This window comes from Musa acuminata, chromosome BXJ1-3 (assembly GCF_036884655.1).
Source record: "Musa acuminata AAA Group cultivar baxijiao chromosome BXJ1-3, Cavendish_Baxijiao_AAA, whole genome shotgun sequence".
NCBI lineage: Eukaryota > Viridiplantae > Streptophyta > Magnoliopsida > Zingiberales > Musaceae > Musa > Musa acuminata.
This window is the reverse complement of record NC_088329.1, coordinates 34,561,226-34,580,381: the sequence shown is the minus strand read 5'-3', so window position 1 is coordinate 34,580,381 and position 19,156 is coordinate 34,561,226. Positions and strand designations below refer to the sequence as shown.

Below are 19,156 nucleotides of genomic sequence, written 5' to 3'. Positions count from 1 at the left end.
GATTGGACGTCGGGCCGGTGGATCGGTCGACGTATCGACAGAAGGCTTCGGGCCGTGGACTCGGGCATCGGGCCAAGAAGAGCGGGTATTGTGCCAAGGATATCGGAGTTGCGGAGTCAACTGGCCGATTGGGCAATAGGCTGCAGGAAAGGACGATGCGCCGAAGAATCGGACGAAGCGTCGAAGGACCAATGACATGCCGGACAACTTGGTTAATTGCTTAGGATTAATTGTCTCGATCGAAGTTTTGTTTTGTGTGCAGGATTAACTACGATGAGAGTAAGACAAGCAGCAGGTATTGCGCCGGAGTCAAGATCATGATCACGTTGGGAGTTCGAGAGTTCGACGGAAGTTCGGACGGTCGTCGGAGGTTCAGCGAGAACAGATCCGAGAAGTCCAGAAGCTTGCCAAGCGAAGCTCGTCGGAACTCGCCAAGTGGATCGTCGCAAAGTCCAGGAGTATGCCGGATGTCCGCAGAAGGATCACCGAGGGTTATCGGTTGATCGACGGAAGTTGGCCGGAAACTCGCCGGAAGAAGCGATTGACGCATCGGAGCAAAGCTGCAGAAGTTGTCTTAGAGTTAATCGTAGTTAGCATGATGATTAAGCATGAAAATGGGAGGTGATTCCATTAGCTTAATCTTGGGGCAATTGGGCCCCTGAAAAGATTCGAATTGGGCCGAATGGAGTGAACCATTCGGACCCTGATTGCACCAGGAGGTGCAACCGCCCCAGCCAGGAGGTGCAACCGCCTGGGCTGCGAGGCTGGGAGGTGCAACCGCCCCAGCCAGGAGGTGCAACCGCCTGGGCTGCGAGGCTGGGAGGTGCAACCGCCCCAGCCGAGAGGTGCAACCGCCCAGAGCTCGGTCTTCGAGCTTGACTGGGCGGTGCAACCTCCTCTGCCAGGTGATGCAACCACCGAGCTCAGTCTTCGAGCTCTGGCAGAGAGGTGCATCAGCTTGAGCTCAGTCTCGAGCTCTGCATGGTGATGCAATCACCGAGCTCAGTCTTCGAGATCTGGCAGAGAGGTGCATCAGCCTGAGCTCAGTTTCGAGCTCTGCCAGGTGATGCAACCACCGAGCTCAGTTTCGAGCTCTGCCAGGTGATGCAACCACCAAGCTCAGTTTTCGAGCTCTGCCAGGTGATGCAACCATCGAGCTCAGTCTTCGAGCTCTGGCAGAGAGAAGAAATCGCCTGAGCTCAGTCTTCGAGCTCTGCCAGGCGGTGCCACCTCTCCAGTTAAGAGGTGCAACCGCCAGATCCCAGAATTCTGGGATTTGATCGATTTGATCGTTTTGAGCTCGAAGTTTGAATTGGGTTGGGGCCTATAAATACCCCACCCATTCAGCACTGAAGAGATACAGATCCACACCGAATTCTTGATCTTTTCAGTGATTCTAAGAGCTCAAACTTGTGTAAAGTCCAAAAGTTCTCTTCTCTTCTGTTCTTCAAGTCTTGAGTTGTAAAGAGAGGAGAGAAAGGATCTGTAAGGGTTGTCTCCTGAGCCTGTCAAAAGGAGAGAAACTGTAAAGGGCAGTTAGCCTTCGCCCATTGAAGGAAGGCAGCTAGTTGACGACGGTGACCTCGTCGGAGGAGGAAGCCAAAAGTGGAGTAGGTCAAGACTGACCGAACCACTCTAAATCTCTGGTTTGCTTTTACCTTGAGCACTTTATCATTACTGCAAACCTCCTACATTGCTACTGCCCTCTGCGCCTTTACGAACGAGTTTCTAAGCTCTAATCTTTCAGAATCTGCATTCAAACGTAAATCGTGTTTTCGTACGATCTTCACACTGCAGTTTACGCTTACACTCGGATTCCATTTATAACTGCAAATTGCTTTCTACGTAAAACGCTTTTCAAGGTTCAAAACTGCTTTTAGACGCAAAACTACATTTAGACGTAAAATTACGTTTAGACGTAAAACTGCGTTTAGACGCAAAACTGCGTTTAGACGTAAAACTGCGTTTAGACGCAAAACTGCGTTTAGACGTAAAACTGCGTTTGGACGTAAAACTGCGTTTGGACGTAAAACTGCATTTGGACGTAAAACTGCGTTTGGACGTAAAACTGCGTTTGGACGTAAAACTGCGTTTGGACGTAAAACTGAGTTTAGACGTAAACTGCGCTTAGACGCAAACTGTGCTTAGACGCAAACTGTGCTTAGACGCAAACTGCGCTTAGACGCAAACTGTGTTTAGACGCAAACTGCGCTTAGACGCAAAACTACGCTTAGACGCAAACTGCACTTAATCATAAGTAATCTTAGAATCGGCTTTTGCATCAAAATAGTCTTTATCGAACGAACGCAGCTTTTGGTTTTAATCGCTGTAAGATTTCCGCTGCACTAATTCACCCCCCCCCTCTTAGTGCTCTCGATCCTAACAGATATTGGGCCTAGAGGGTCACACACATATGGTAGGCATTGCGATGAGTAGAGGTTCGGATATGAGATATCCGACGGAGCCCTTGTCTTATTGGATGCAGATCCAATACCCACTAGGGAAAGGACCCATTAGGGTTTTGACACGGGATCTCTATAAATAGGAGGGATTCACAGCCTCATAGGCTAGAGTCTTTGCTTGCCTTTCCTATTCTCCTCTCCCTCTCCACCTCAGAGTAGGCCTGGAGTCATGAGGAGCGTCGTCGCAACCCTGCTGTGTGGATCACCGCTAGAGAGGAGGACGCTTGACCTCCTTCACCCTCTCCTAAGGATCTGCAAGGAAACAGGGATATACGATCTCCCTAGGTAACACAATCTCTATACGCAGTTTTGTGTTTTTGCGGATTTTTTGCGCACAAATCTTCGCACGACGACGAACATCTTTTTGGGGAATCGGGGATTTTTGTTTTCTTGTTCTTCCGCTGCGCATATGATGTCGCCCCCAATGATTTCCCAACAGTGGTATCAGAGCCAGGTTGTTCGTGCGAATGATTGGTTTTGAACTGCGTGTATTGTGTTTAGGAAGAAAATTGACGTCAAAATCGTTGACGCAAAAGCGAGGAAGGGCAGCAACAGTTGCTACCCTCGATCTGCATGCCTGCAGCCACCTGCAGCGGCAGCCGCAGTCGCAGCCAGGCAGCACAGCGCCGGCGCATGCGCAAGCGCTGTGCCTGCAGCAGCCGGCCGGCGGCCTGCTTGCAGCAGGCTTGCGGCCGGCGGGGCTGGCAGCGCGGGCTGAGGCACCGCAGGGCAGAGCCGCGGGCAGAGGCGCCGCGGGGCAGCAGCGCGGGCTGAGGCACCGCAGGGCAGCGGCGCCTGTGGCCGCTGCTCCCACGGGCAAAAACCCCGCAGGGGCGGCCGCCAGCGAGGCAGCACCGCCTGCGGGCGCTGCTTCGCCGGCAGAACTGCCCGCGGAGGCGGCGACGCCCGCAGGCGAGGGCAGCGCCCCGCCCCTCGCCGCACAGGCCGCCGCCGGCAGGGTGGCGGCGGCGGCAGCAGCGAAAAGGGCAAAGGGCATTAGGGTTTTCTGGGAAAAAGACAGTTTTGCCCCTCGGAATTTGAGAAATTCCAGTTTCTGTCTTTTGTCCAAATTACGAAAATACCCTTAGGAATTGAGAAATTCCCTACATGTCCCTGATTTCAGAAAAATATTAATTAATTAAAAGGTTTAGTTGATTATTATTTTTTATTATTATCTAGTAGTCCTACATGATGATGATTATTTATACATGTGATGTATGATGTGTGGACGGATGATCATGGACCGTGTGATGTGTGTACTTGTGATTATTATTATTGAGGTCTGCGAACCTCCATTATATTTCTCGTTTATTGTCGGGCCTGCGTGCCTATGATTAAGTTGTAATCACATGAGGAGGCGCAGCGGGAGCGTGGATGCGACAGCAGGACCCACGAGACGGACGATCATGATGCATGGAGATGCATCAAGATGTCGACGAAACCGACGAGGACGAGATGGACGATCACAGGGCATGGAGATGCACCGTTGCACACATAGATCTTGATGTGAGTGATTAGGCCTACTGGCTCGGGCCTAATCATATTAGGTTGTGGTCCATGATCATCTGATGTGATTGCTTATACATATACTAGATAAGTATATATATTTGCATGCGATGTAGATATATATTAAATATGTATATGTGTGACATGTCATATTAGGAGACCAAATTATAGAAACATCTCTCGATAATATTAAGTCGGTAAACGTGAGGCAATTAGATTGACCCACGTGGCCTTCCATCGTTATGAGTAGGAACCGAATCCCGGTGTAGGTTGAGTTGGTCGAGTCCCTCGAGACTCACCTATATCGCGATTCGCTATCTTGCTTACGACATAGAGATGTCACCGGTGACCTGAGGACATGGTATGCTTGGTCGAGTCCCTCGAGGGTATATCATCAAATCAGACTCATCTTGTAACGAAGGTGTTGACTTAACCGAGCATCATGGTTGGTCGAGTCCCTCGAGGCCATGGTGATTCGGAGGCCGAACAGGACGGGAATCACAAGGAGTTGTGATCGGCAAGAGTTGTCTACCTTTTAGGCTTAGTGTGATTGGTCGAGTCCCTCGAGGTTACACTAAGACGCTGATTGGATCCTGATCCCCACTAGAAGTCTGCCGGAGACTTCCGTTTCATGTGCTGAGGGTGTCGCGTGACTCGTTAGTAAAATAGTGGGAGCATATTAAGATAGAAGTCCATATCTTGATAGTTTATTTCTTGCAAAATCTACATGTTATTCATTTTGCTACATCTTTATTTTCAGAAAATGTCGCTTTCAAATCCCTTACGTGGCATACTTGATGTCAACCGCCTCACTGGTCCAAATTATACGGATTGGCTCCGTAACTTGAGAATTGTTCTCACAGCGGAGAAAATCGTGTACGTCCTTGATACAGTGATGCCTACGCCCGAAGAAGGGGCAAGCGAGGATGAGATCGCTCGCTACGTGAAGTACATTGATGACTCCACTCTTGCTCAGTGCTATATGTTGGGCTCTATGACTCCAGAGTTACAAAGACAACATGAAAAGATGGATGCCAGATCCATTCTCCTACATGTCCGTAAATTGTTTGAGGAACAGGGAAGGACTCAACGATATGAGATATCCAAGAGCCTTTTCCGCGCTAGGATGACTGAGGGGACACCGGTTCAGAACCATGTCCTAAAGATGATTGAGTGGATAGAGAAACTCACAGGTCTAGGAATGGTCCTAGAGGATAACTTGTGTGTGGACATTGTGCTTCAGTCCCTACCAGATTCCTTTTCACAGTTCATAATGAATTTTAATATGAACAAGCTTGAGGTGACTCTCCCAGAGCTCCTCAATATGTTAAGGGAGGCAGAGAGTACTATTAAGAAAGAGAAGCCAGTTCTCTACACTAGTGAGACCAGAAAGAAAAGGAAAGCAGAAAGGTCCCTTAAGAAGGGAAAGGGCAAGGGCAAACAAGGTAAAGCAAAGGTTGCTAAGAAAGACCCAACAAAGGACAAAGGCCAGTGCTTCCACTATGGTAAAGATGGGCACTGGAAGAGGAACTACAAAGAGTACCTTGTAGAAAGGGCGAAATAGAAGCTTGGAGAAGCTTCAGGTATATTCATGATCAATCTCCAATTGGCAGATTTTTGTGATAATGCATTGGTATTGGATACCAATATTGCTTATCACATCTACAATTTATTGTAAATTCTAGCGAAGCCGAGGGGAGATTGACGAGAGGAATATTGCATAAAGGTTTGTTTATGCAAGACACTACTCCACATATCATGAATGTAAGTGTCTAAGAGGAAACGAGATGAGGTGAACAATGCATACCTGTGGCATTGTAGGCTAGGTCACATCCATGGAAGAAGGATTCAAAAGTTGCTAAATGATGGATATTTAGATCCATTCGACTATGTGTCATATGCAACTTGTGAGCCTTGCATTCGTGGAAAACTGACCAACTCTCCATTTAGTGGAACTGGAGAGAGAGCCACTGAGTTGTTGGAACTCATACATAGTGATGTATGTGGACCCATGTCAACTCTTGCCATTGGAGGTTACTCCTACTTCATTACATTTACTGATGATTTCTCAAGGTATGGATATGTGTACTTAATGAAGTACAAGTCCGAGGCTTTTGAGAAATTCAGAGAGTATAAGAATGAGGTGGAGAACCAGACTGGAAAGAGTATCAAAACTCTTCGATCAGATCGAGGAGGTGAGTACTTAAGTACAGAGTTTACTCACTTCCTCAAGGACCATGGGATATTATCCCAATGGACACCTCCTTATACACCTCAGCTCAATGGTGTCTCTGAAAGGAGAAATCGTACATTATTAGATATGGTACGGTCCATGATGAGTTTCGCTGACCTACCCATCTCATTCTGGGGATATGCCCTAGAAACCGCAGCTTACCTTCTGAACAGAGTTCCAACTAAGTCGGTAGTGTCTACACCATATGAGATATGGAAAGGGAAGAAGCCTGATCTTAAGGTTGTTAAGATTTGGGGCTGTTCTGCCCATGTTAAAAGACACAACCCCGATAAGTTAGAATCAAGGACAGAGCGATGCAAATTTGTGGGATACCCCAAGGAAACTTGTGGGTATTATTTCTATCATCTCGAGGACCAAAAGGTCTTTGTAGCTAAGAGAGCAGTGTTCCTTGAGAAGGAACACATTCTTGGCGGAGACAGTGGGAGAATGATAGAGTTGAGCGAAGTTAGGGAACCAAGCTCAAGCACCACTCTACAGCCCGAGTCTGTTCAGGTACCTAATACATAAGTATCAACTTTACGTAGGTCTGATAGAGTATCCCATCCTCCTGAGAGATATGTGGGACATATTAGAGCAGAGGATGTAGAGGATATTGATCCTCAGACCTACGAGGAGGCTATTATGAGTATAGACTCCGGGAAGTGGAAAGAAGCCATGAATTCTGAGATGGATTCTATGTACTCCAATAAGGTTTGGAACCTAGTTGATGCACCCGAAGGTATTGTACCCATCGGTTGCAAGTGGATCTTTAAGAAAAAGATCGGAGTAGATAGAAAGGTAGAGACCTATAAAGCAAGGCTAGTGGCTAAGGGGTATCGTCAAAGGCAAGGTGTTACTATGGCGAAACTTTCTCACACGTAGCAATGCTAAAATCCATCAGAATTCTATTGGCTATTGCAGCACACTATGATTATGAGATCTGGCAGATGGATGTGAAAACCGCATTCCTCAACGGGAACCTCGAGGAGGAGGTGTATATGATGCAACCTGAGGGATTCGTATCCAAGAACTACCCAGATAAGGTGTGTAGGTTGCTTAGATCTATTTATGGACTAAAGCAAGCTTCCCGAAGTTGAAACATAAGATTTGATGAGGCAATCAGATCTTATGACTTCGTTAAGAACGAAGATGAGCCTTGTGTATACAGAAAGGTAAGAGGGAGCGCTATTAGCTTTTTGGTGTTATATGTGGATGACATCCTCATCATTGGGAATGACACAGGAATGCTATCCACAGTAAAGGCTTGGTTATCTAGACACTTCTCCATGAAGGACTTAGGAGAAGCATCCTATATCTTGGGGATTAGAATCTATAGAGATAGATCCAAGAGGATGCTTGGCTTGTCCCAGTCCAGGTACATAGAAACCATTGTCAAAAGGTTTGGCATGGAAAATTCCAAAGGGCAAACATGAATATGATACATTATGCCTCAGCAATAGGGTCTATCATGTATGCCATGCTATGTACTAGGCCTGATATAGCGCATGCTCTGAGTGTCACGAGCAGGTATCAGGCGGATCCAGGCTTGGAGCACTGGAAAGCAGTAAAGTGTATCCTTAAGTACTTGAGAAGGACTAAGGATCTTTTACTAGTATATGGAGGTAATAGCCTTAAGGTTGAAGGCTACACTGACTCAAGTTCTCAGTCTGATGTCGATGATAGCAAGTCGAATTCAGGGTATGTGTACACCTTGAATGGAGGAGCAGTGTGCTGGAAGAGTTCCAAGCAAGATACCACTGCTGACTCGACCACAGAGGCGGAGTACATTGCCGCATTAGATGCAGCAAAGGAGGGAGTTTGGGAGTCGATACAGATAGCGACAAGTCGACTTCCTTATATTGCGACAACTATGGGGTGATTACTCAAATAAGGGAACCCAGGTCTCATCAGAAGTGTTCTGAGGAGGTTCCAGCTTATAAGAGAGATCGTAACCCGAGGAGATGTAGTAGTGGAAAGAGTTCCATCCGAAGATAACATTGCAGATCCACTGACAAAGCCGTTGTCTCAGATTGTCTTTGAGCGTCACAGGGGTCTGATGGGGATCAGACACATAGGTGATTGGCTTTAAGTCAAGTGGGAGATTGCTAGTCATAGGTGCCCAGCAAGCCAATCACGTGAGTGATGGCACGTGTGACTTGATACAGAATCTTTTTGCTTATTATATTATGGCGTATATCACTTTATAACTATTGCATAAATGCATATATATTGTGATGTCCTTGGATTTGTGCAATGGGAATCGGATCGTGATGAGATCACGATAATGAGATCGATTCACCTTTAAATACATATCCTAAATAATCCCGGTCATAGGTTACTCGAGAGGGACATCGTGATAACCGGATAGACTGGTGTGCTGTATACCCGTCCATATGATGGATGCAGCTGGTCTCATAGCTGCTCGTGTAGAGACACTAGGGATACAGTACAGGTGCTCATTGGAGAATGAGTTCACTGATTGATCCGCTTACGGAATGCTGGATGGTTGATGATGCCTTATTGTTAGACAGCGATTCCATAGTCCTAGTGGTGTATCTGGTCCTTAGACTTGAGACACCAAGGATGTCCTGTATGAGTGCTCCACTCTTTGATACCAGACTTATAGGTTTGACTGTTCTCAGATCTAGTACAGCTGGTCATTGGGAGTGGTAGTCGACCTTACGAGGGCTATTGAGTGTCGACAGAGGATCATCCACTCTCGGCGTCATGAGAGGAATATCCTATGTGTTCTTGCTCAGACAAATCCCTGGCCAGGGTCATTCGGGTTGAGAGAGAAAGAGTTCTCCGGGAGAATCCGATTAGAGCGAGACTCGAGTAGAAACCGTATGGGTCTGACAGCACCATGCTCGATATACGGTCTCTCGGATATTAGATGGATGAGGGACTATAGGTACATGGTAACTGAGGACAAACAGGTCCAATGGATTGGATTCCCCTGTATCGTCTGGGGACTACGGCGTAGTGGCCTAGTACTTCCGTAGTCGATGAGTCGAGTGAATTATTACAGAGATAATAATTCACTAAGTTAGAAGGAGTTCTGACAGGTATGACTCACGGCCAGCTCGATATTGGGCCTAGAGGGTCACACACATATGGTAGGCATTGCGATGAGTAGAGGTTCGGATATGAGATATCCGACGGAGCCCTTGTCTTATTGGATGCAGATCCAATACCCACTAGGGAAAGGACCCATTAGGGTTTTGACACGGGATCTCTATAAATAGGAGGGATTCACAGCCTCATAGGCTAGAGTCTTTGCTTGCCTTTCCTATTCTCCTCTCCCTCTCCACCTCAGAGTAGGCCTGGAGTCATGAGGAGCGTCGTCGCAACCCTGCTGTGTGGATCACCGCTAGAGAGGAGGACGCTTGACCTCCTTCACCCTCTCCTAAGGATCTGCAAGGAAACAGGGATATACGATCTCCCTAGGTAACACAATCTCTATACGCAGTTTTGTGTTTTTGCGGATTTTTTGCGCACCAATCTTCGCACGACGACGAACATCTTTTTGGGGAATCGGGGATTTTTGTTTTCTTGTTCTTCCGCTGCGCATATGATGTCGCCCCCAATGATTTCCCAACAAAGGTGCGATGCCTGCCAGCGTCATGCACCGACGCCTCAACAACCGGCGGTACCGCTGACGCCCGTGGATTGCGCGTGGCCTTTCGCGCAGTGGGGAATGGACCTTCTCGGCCCTTTCCCCCCAGCTTTGGGGCAACGAAGATATATTATTGTCGGGATAGACTACTTCACCAAATGGGTCGAGGCCGAACCGCTGGCAGCGATCACGGAGCGTCAGGTGGAGAGATTCGTGTGGAGGAACATTGTTACCCGGTTTGGTCTGCCCAAAGTCATCATCACTGACAATGGGGCGCAGTTCGCTAGTGCTCGGTTCAAAGAGTTCTGCGCATCCCATGGAATCCAACTGAGGTTCAGCTCGGTCGCACACCCCCAAACGAACGGGCTGGCCGAGGTGACCAACTGAGCCATCCTGGGCAGACTCCGGAGAAGGACGCTCGCGGCTCGAACCGCTTGGGTTGACGAACTCCCAAGCATCTTATGGTCCTTGCGGACCACGCCCAAAACCGCGACGTGGGAATCCCCCTACAGCCTAGCGTTCGGTATCGAGGCCGTCCTCCCCGCCGAGGTGGAAATTTCCACCCCACGAACGGAATCCTACGACGAAGGGATATTGGCCGAAGGATTCCGAGCCAGATTGGACCTGCTCGAGGAGAGGCGAGCCGATGTGCACCTGAAGGCCCTCTCGTACAAAAGAGTCGTCGCTAGGATTTACAACAGAAGGGTCCGCCCCCGACCCATCAGGCTGGATGACCTAGTGCTACGCAGGGCTGAGGTAAGCGACCCGACCCGAGCGCACGGTAAGCTCACTCCCAAATGGGAAGGACCTTATCGGGTCGTCAAGATTGTCCGACCAGGTACGTATCAGCTCGCGACATTGGCTGGCTGTTCTTTACCAAGGACATGGAACATCCAAAACCTTAAAAAGTTTTTTCTATGAGAAAGTGAAGGATTTGCAATATGCAAGAGAAGAAAATTTTCTTTCATTTAAGGAAAACTAGGACTACAGGACTCGACCCCGACTTACAGACAGACCGACACCTTAGAAAAAACTGTAAAATTACAGGACCCTCTTATTCCTTTGGGACCTCCAAGCGATCGTCAAAAGGGACGTCCTCGGGCATGTCCACCTCTAGATCTTTGGGGTGGGGAGTGAAGGGATCCTCCTCTACCTCGAGGCCTGGGTGGCATGCACGGAAGCGGGATGTGGCGATCCAGTATCCATATTCGAAGGAAACCCGCCCCGTTCGCGTCAGCCCGAGTTCGAACCCCTTGGACTTCTTATACGTCGCGATAAGCTCTTTGTCCTTGTCGGGTCAGAGGCGAGCCTCCTCGGCAAGCGCTTCAGAAGCCGCTCTCGCCTCTGCCTTTGCCTCCTCCAACTTCTTGCTGAGAGTGCTTGCCTCCATCTTCAACAGACGGAGCTCGGTCTGCTCTACCCTTACAGTTTTCTGGAGCTCCTTATTTGAATTTTCGGAGGCCTGAAGCTCCGACTTGAGGCGAGCCACCTCCGCCTTCAAATCCGCTGCTCGCTTCTCAGCGGCCGCCACGGCTTCCGGGCCCGCCCGGCACGGACCTCCTCCACCTGGCGGCGCAGTTCGGCATTGCGACCGATTAGGCCCCCGATGATCCGGCCAGCGTCACACACCCGATCCATCAGGGTCGTCGCGTAGTGAAGGCCCTGCAACGAGGAGGACAGGTAAGGAGAAACACCATCGGATGTATAGCTAGAAATAGCAAGCGCAATACTTACCAATGTCAGGGACTTGGCTGACTTGCCAAGCAAAGCCTCCGAGGGCAGGGTATAGATGTCCCGAGCCATGTCGGGATGAAGCGCACCCCGGAGGAATGCCGCGAAGGAATCCCCTCTGGCCCACACCTTGTCCCCCCGGGACAAGCCCCCCCAGCGGGCGACCAGGGGGTCGCTTGCCTCCCTCGTCGGGATCTCGCCCACCAACCGCAACAGAAACGACTCGTCGTCTCCCGCGGGTAGTCGGCACAGATCGCGTATGGAGGGAGGGCGCGGGTCCTTCCCTGTCGCCTCCCGATTGGGTCCCGCCGCGCCTCGATGAGGAACCGCCTCAGCTCCCCTAGAGGCAAAGATCTTGGCCTTCTTTCGAGGACGCCCGACCTCGACCTTCAATGAGGCGTCCTTCGAGCCAGGCTTCGGGTCGGTTGATGGATGTGGAGAAGAAGCGGGTGACGCCCGACCTCCCAGAAGAGATCAGAGGTTCACCATTTCTGCAAAACTAGGATAAAAGTTAGAACTAGGGGTGAGCCACGGAATACCCGGACCGAGCACTATTAACATACCCCGAGGCGTCAGACTGAGACTAACCTCGGCCAGCCACCGCTCGGTCATGTTCCGGACGGCCTGGGAGCTAGGGAGAACCTCCCTGAGCCTCCCCAGATCCCGACATTCTCCCTCGCTCAGGCTCAGGGCGGTGTTATCGATCACCCTCGCGGACCATCGGACCCCAAAACCCCAATCCCTTGTACAACTAACATAGAAAAACCTCCCCTTCCATCCTTTGTTGCTGGAAGGGCCCCCCCCAACTCGAAAGCCCACTCGGGCAGACAGGAAGTAACCCCCCAACCCTTTGGAAAGATGGTAGCAAGACAGGAACAGATTGAGTGTGGGGGTGATGTTGGTGTAGTGGCATTCCCCTAGGAACGCAACTAGGTAGCGCCAAGAGTTCGACGCCACCTGGGATGGCGAGATTCGCCAGAGAGAGATATAGGAGACAATGAGGGGGTGGAGGGGAAAGCGCAAACCCACCTCCAGGGCATCTAGGGTTAACGCAAAACCCTTCAGAACCGGGTCGTAGGCCAGTTGTCCCGGTTAAGGGGTGCTGAGGATATAGTCCTATGGGATACTATAGCGTTCCCGGAGTCCCCTCAACGATGACCCACTCACGGTGGAGTCCAGGTCGTGTGGCCACATCAAGGCCTCAAGGGCCCGCGCCGCTTCCCCATCGGAGGATTGAACGGGGGACGGTGGGGGGCATCTCTCCCTAGAAGAAGGGGAAGAAGAGGAGGTCATCCTCACTGACCTTAACGGGAAACAGGTAGGGGCTACTTGGGGAAGTGAGGCGACACTGGAGGCGAGGAGAACGACCGGAAAGGGGGACGGCAAGACCCGAAGAAGAAGACTCAACAGCGAGAGATGGGAACGAAGCCGGGCGCGCACTACTTAAAGGAAGGATCCCGCCAGAACCAGCGCCCCTTGGCCTCCCGAGAGTGGGTGACAGCCCACTCACGTATGCGCCTATCCGCACATCACGTCAAGGAGGCCAAAGGACATTCCGCCATAATGAAGGCCTGACGCGACGACTCAGGGGCAAGCTAAGCAACGATAGACCCCTGGCGCCTTGATTTCGATGCCAAAAGGCGTGCTACAGACACAAAGAGCTCCCCCTCAATGACGCAACAAGGCACAGAAGTTCTCAGTCCCCGCCATTGTTAAATTCGCATGAAGGGACTACGACGCAAGTAGCTCCTCAATCGTATGTTGCCCGAGACCACACCTGCGTGGCCTGCACGCCTACGTCGTGCTCCTCGACCGTATGTCGCCTGAGACCACACCTGCGCGGCCTGCTCGCCTGCGTCGTGCTCCTTGGCCGTATCTCGCCCGAGACCACACCTACGCGGCATGCCCGCTTAAGTCATGCTCCTCGGCTCCATGCTGCCCGAGACCACACCTACGCGGCCTGCCCGCCTGCGTCATGCTCCTCGACCGTATGTCACCCGAGACCACACCTACGCGGCCTGCCCGCCTGAGTCGCGCTTCTCGGCTCCATGCTGCCTGAGACCACACTTGCACGGCCCGCCCGCCTGAGTCGTGCTCCTCGGCTCCATGCAGCCTGAGACCACACCTGCACGACTTGCTTGCCTGCGTCGTGCTCCTCGGCTGTATGTCGCCCGAGACCACACCTGCGCGGCCTGCCCGCTTGAGTCGTGCTCCTCGGCTCCATGCTGCCCGAGACCACACCTGCGCAGCCTGCGTTGTGCTCCTCAATCGCATGTCACCCGAGACCACACCTGCGCGGCTTGCCCGCCTGCGTCGTGCTCCTCGGCCGTATGTCGCCCGAGACCACACCTGCGCGGCGTGCCCGCCTGCGTCGTGCTCCTCGGCTCCATGCTGCCCGAGACTACACCTGCGCGGCCTACCCGCCTGTGTCGTGCTCCTCGACCGTATGTCGCCGGAGACCACACCTGCGCGGCCTGCCAGTTTGAGTCACGCTCCTTGGCTCCATGCTGCCCGAGACCACACCTGCGCGGCCCGCCCGCCTGAGTCGTGCTCCTCGGCTCCATGCTGCCCGAGATCACACCTACGCGGCCTGCCTGCCCGCGTCATGCTCCTCGGTCGTATGTCATCCGAGACCACACCTGCGCGGCCTGCCCGCCTGAGTCGTGCTCCTCGGCTCCATGCTGCCCGAGACCACACCTGCGTGGCCTGCCCGCCTAAGTCGTGCTCCTCGGCTCCATGCTGCCCGAGACCACACTTGCGCGGCCTACCTGCCTGCGTCGTGCTCCTCGACCGTATGTCGCCCGAGACCACACCTACGCGGCCTGCCCGCCTGAGTCGTGCTCCTCGGCTCCATGCTACTCGAGACCACACCTGCGCGGCCTGCCCGCCTGCGTCATGCTCCTCGGCTGTATGTCGCCCGAGACCACACCTGCGCGGCTTGCTCGCCTGAGTCGTGCTCCTCGGCTCCATGCTTCCCGAGACCACAGCTTCTGTTCGACCTGCTCGACTGATCTGCGCTCCTCGGCCACACACTATCCGGGGTCACCGCTGCTCACCCAGCTCTTCTTAGCTACTAAACTCCACGACGGACCGGCAAGCACCCCGCCAAGACAGTCTCTCGAGACCGAAGCCACGCCCCCAGCAACAACCAATGCATGGCTTCCTTCGGGGGGGGGGGGGAATATGATGAGGGTAATAAATGACGACAAGACTCGGGCTGACGTCAGCTGACCCAGACGAAGCTCACGCCTCGATCAACCCAACAGAACCTGGTCAAACGAACTAGAACATAGGCCGAGGCCCATTAACGACCGCTCAGGCTCGATCCCTCACGCCGCGCCAACAGCGATGTCAGACGCCATCAGAGGTACGATCCTGCTCCCTGCGGGCAGGCACATCAGGTAACACTAAACTTCTCTATAAATACTCTCGCGTTCTAAATGAGGAGGGGGGGGGGGGGGGGGGGGGGGGGGGGAGACACACACAGGAAAACACCGCACCACTCCACATCATTGACTTGATCATCGGAGGGGTCGGGCCGAGCTTCTGATCCGACCTGTGTGTAGGTACGAAGACGGAGCTATTTCTTCCCAATGTCGCAGAGTGGAACCCTTCCCCGCCGGAGGCCCCTGCGGGTTCCTACGTAACTCGATCCCTGCGACCGGCCGCATCGGCAACCCCCGAGGGACTTCGAGCAAGATTCCCGCCATTCAGACTTGAACCAAGCCGCGACGGCCCCGGGGCCCCGGCTCAAAAGTTGTTCACACCAATAGTAACATTTTACATTGATTTTCTATTATTTATTTGTTGATCTTTGAATGTTTTTTTGGTTTTGGATTCTCCTCTCCCTCTTGACTTTAAACAATACTATTTTTATCTTTTGAGAACAATCTCAGCGTCAAGAAAAGTTTTCTAGTGACTTCTTATCGTAGAAAATTCAGCAAAGATAAGAAAAAGACAATATTTTTTACTACTTTCCTATCGAGAATTGTTTATGTTTTAGTTTAACTTGTGATTTTACTTACCTCTATTAAAATAAAATCACAAATTTGCTACCCATGAGGTCCTCCATGTTTGGAAAGATAAGAGGCTTCACTATCAGTTTCCTGAAGCATTTCTGGTTCTGATATTGCTTAGGAAGACCTAGGATTCCCTTTTGAAAATGCCTAAACATCTTTGCTGTCGGCCACCCCAGGAATGGTCTGCCATGCTTGTTTTGAGTGCTTATACCATGACATGAACCCTTCACTTGGTGTTGGAAATTCTGATGGAAGCATAAGACACCAAAACTTATTCTAATTATTCACATTTGGATGATTAGAAATGGGAAATTTATGTAGTTCAACTACAATCCTTCAGTATCATTCTTATAAAGCCTTGTCTTTTTGATACCAACACAGGCCATTGAAAAGCGGATAACTGTAGTCTCTCAAGTTCCTGCTGAAAATGGAGAGCTCATTCAAGTACCATGGTAGTTAGTTGAAGGGGTTTTTTTTTGGACTGGAAATGTGAGCATAAAAATCCTACTAATAGTTCAACTGCTTTGCCAGTGTATAGGTAGAAACTAATGAGACTATAAGGTAGAAAGTAATGTGGTATTACAGACCGCATCATGATTATTTTTCTGAGACCGTAAGATTTCATTCTTTTTCACGTACATCTTGATATTTTTTTCTGAGCATCACAGGACCACGCATGTATCTAAGAGATGATGTTGAAGGGGTAAAACCTGCTTTCCATTGGTTGGCGTAATGTCTGATATTTGATTTTAATTTTCTTATAATTGACTTCTTAATATCAGGTGAAATCATGTTATTTATGGGAAAAATAATTAAATGCATTTTTTTGAGTGGCATGATATCTTGAATAATTTAAAGATGTTATGATCAGGAATATTCTGCTTTTCTGTAAATCCTGCCTAAAATTAAATTTTAACCTAAGCGTGTCAGTATTAATGTCTTTTACTTGAGTTGTTACTCTCTGTTTTGTAACGAGTATGCTTACATTCTTTATAGTAGCTACTGTTTATTGTATCTCCTTCAAGTTATGGACTCTGTTTAAGGTTCATTTGGTCAGTTCATATATCTGAAGTAATCTATTTTTGTGGTCTATTTGAATAATTGCATGTTGTTCTTAGCTCACAAACAATTATTTATAAAATCTTTTTGGTTTAGAAGAGCAGAAGCAACTTGGATTTACTGTTTTTTTAATCTTTAAATAGGATATATCTCTCTTGGTCATGTATGCATGTAATTGTAGGACAGTCCACAAGAAGTTCTGGAACTAAAAGGAGTGAATTTATGGACCTTAAGAGCTCCGTTATCCTTTTTCTGCTTGGTAAAGAATCGATATGGTTAATTTAGTTACATTAGAGCCAATCTAGTGAGAACTTCGTTCTCTAGCAATAATTTAGTAATGATAGATCTCGTGTTCATTGTGATCATTAATCACAACTCAATAGCTTTTATATTTTGGAAACAAGGATGACCTGTTATGCAGTGACAATCTTTTAGTCAAGGCAAGCTCATATGGGAGACGAATTGCCTTTAAACATAGAAGACCAGTTGGCTAATAAAAAGTCAAACAGTTTTTCTTATTGACTGGCTTAAACCAAGGAGCAAATTGTGAAGCACAAGTCGACATGAAAGAGTTTAGAAGAGGATGGCAGCTTGAGTCTCTTAAACCAAAGCTATATCAAAAGCGCAGAGCACCAGTACATTGCATTATGGAACATTAAACCCGGATAATCTAGTGTAAGGCAATCTTTATACTACATGACTCTTCATATCCTTTGTTCTTGCTGAATTTAATGGTTGGGTACAAGTCCCAGTGCATATCTTGTGCATTCAGACTGATCTTTAGAAGTCTGTAGTTATATTTGCTGTTTAGTGTCGAAGTCTGCTAATCTCTCTTTTTACTTTCCTACCTCAGGCTGGATCTCGTGAGTGCAGTCGAGGAGGAAACATGGTAAAGAGGCTTTGCGCGAAACCAATTGAAGAGGATGCAGTTGTTTTCAGGAAAATGGTCAGTAATCTTTCTTTTTCGATGCTGTTTATGCACTTCAACTTCAGAGCATTGCATTCAAGTAGTCAAATTCTCTTTAATTATATCATTCTTTCATTGATTTCGAAGTCTATCATGGAAGATATGGCCCTTGTTTTCCCGTTTGAAAATACTGCCTCACATCACACCACATTATTGAAACAGGAGAGAGAGAGAGAGAGAGAGAGAGTGAGGAGGGAAACAGGCAACAAAGGAAGTACAAACATCACCCCTCCCCTGACGTTGAACTTTTGCTTCAGCCTCACTCCATTACTCCATCCTCTCTCACGCAACGCAGTGCAGTCCCAGGCATCCTGACCACCCTCTCAGCAGCCTCTTCTGCACTCAAAATGTCATATAGCATTAAACTGTGAGTATTCTATTACAAACATGAGAGAGAACTAAAGATGGATACCCTCTTGGGTTTTTGGTAGAGGAGCTCGGGAGGGATCTTGTACAAGTCCTCGTCCACAGCCTTGGGAGCTCTGATCCTCCTTGGCGTGGCCGGTGCTGTTACTGTGACATCACACACCTTCCCTTGCTTCCTTTGCTGCCCTGTCTGATACTGCTTGTCCCCTCCTCTCTTCTCCTGGTAAACCAAATCAAGTGTACAGTGCAAGGAGTTGGGGAACTTGGCGAATCTGAAGCTTATAAAGTAACCTTTCTCTGGTGGCGTTGGTGGTAGCTCAGTTTCGCTGGGGAAGACGGCACCTGGTAGAGATCAGCATCCTCAACGAAGGATTGACCTCGGACTAACCCAGCCTGCATTGCTGACTCGAAGTACTGCGTGATGGGAAGGTCGTCATAGTAATTCCAGCTCCCAAATGTTGGAATCTGGCGCCTGTTCGTCATGTCCTACAACGAACCCACAACACTGAACTGAGCAGATGAGAGGCCTTTTCTTGTTGGTAGCCAAATCAGAGTTGATTCTATGGGTTCTTATACAGAGATCAAGAAGAGAGGGAGAGAGAGAGGAGGCGGAGGGGCGGCTTCCTTGGGTTGGCTTCTCCGGAGGGCATGGCGTCTTTATGGGCTGCCTTCATAATGGGAGACCCTATTCCCTCTGATGAGTGTTTGTACTGTCTCTTTGCTTAGCTTTATGCCTCCCATCCCAAAGCCAACCTTAGGTGGTTCTTCCAATGCCCACACGCTTGGGTTCTCGAGTCATCGAGGTGTTGATGTTTAAGCTACAAGAAAAGCTTGCCTTCCTGAGGCCACGGCTTCCAAAGCTCATACAGTATGCTTAGGGTGTGGGGAAGAGAAATTTATTGACCAAACTCATGAATACTTTTCCTTCTCTTCGTATTATTATAATGTTTGCATTGGAATTCGACACCTGCATGTGTGCAACCGGTGGGATTGCATCTGAAATCTACTTAGCTTCTACTCTAGCAGCTCAAGTTCCAGTTGGTTAACTGCGGACAGAAGAAGAGTTTTGGCTTGACAAGGATCATCATTTGGTCCTTCAGTTTAAAGGGGATGATGGATTGGCAATGATGTGTTTGTCCTTATTACCTTCCTAAATAGACTAGGGTTCTCCACATGAAGTTCTTGTGCGAGTGAAAG

General features: G+C 49.5%; 1 protein-coding gene across 1 annotated transcript; it reads right to left on the bottom strand.

Moving 5' to 3' along the window:
* Nucleotides 1-17,649: 17,649 nt before the first annotated feature.
* LOC135637337 (uncharacterized) lies at nt 17,650-18,796 on the bottom strand. The gene is made up of 3 exons (XM_065150033.1): nt 18,251-18,796; nt 18,006-18,179; nt 17,650-17,929 (listed from the first exon to the last, which is right to left on the bottom strand). Exons 1-3 carry the CDS (start codon nt 18,440-18,442, stop codon nt 17,876-17,878), a joined length of 420 nt encoding a protein of 139 aa, XP_065006105.1. The 5' UTR covers nt 18,443-18,796; the 3' UTR covers nt 17,650-17,875.
* Between the last annotated feature and the right edge of the window lie 360 nt (nt 18,797-19,156).

Excerpts from the sequence above, each read along its gene's own strand:
- LOC135637337 (XM_065150033.1), bottom strand. The coding sequence starts at position 18,442 with ATGACGAACAGGCGCCAGATTCCAACATTTGGGAGCTGGAATTACTAT. Across the intron at positions 18,180-18,250 it reads ACCAACGCCACCAGAGAAAG|GAGAAGAGAGGAGGGGACAA; the intron begins GTTACTTTATAA and ends TTGGTTTACCAG. Across the intron at positions 17,930-18,005 it reads TCTACCAAAAACCCAAGAGG|AAGAGGCTGCTGAGAGGGTG; the intron begins GTATCCATCTTT and ends TTTTGAGTGCAG.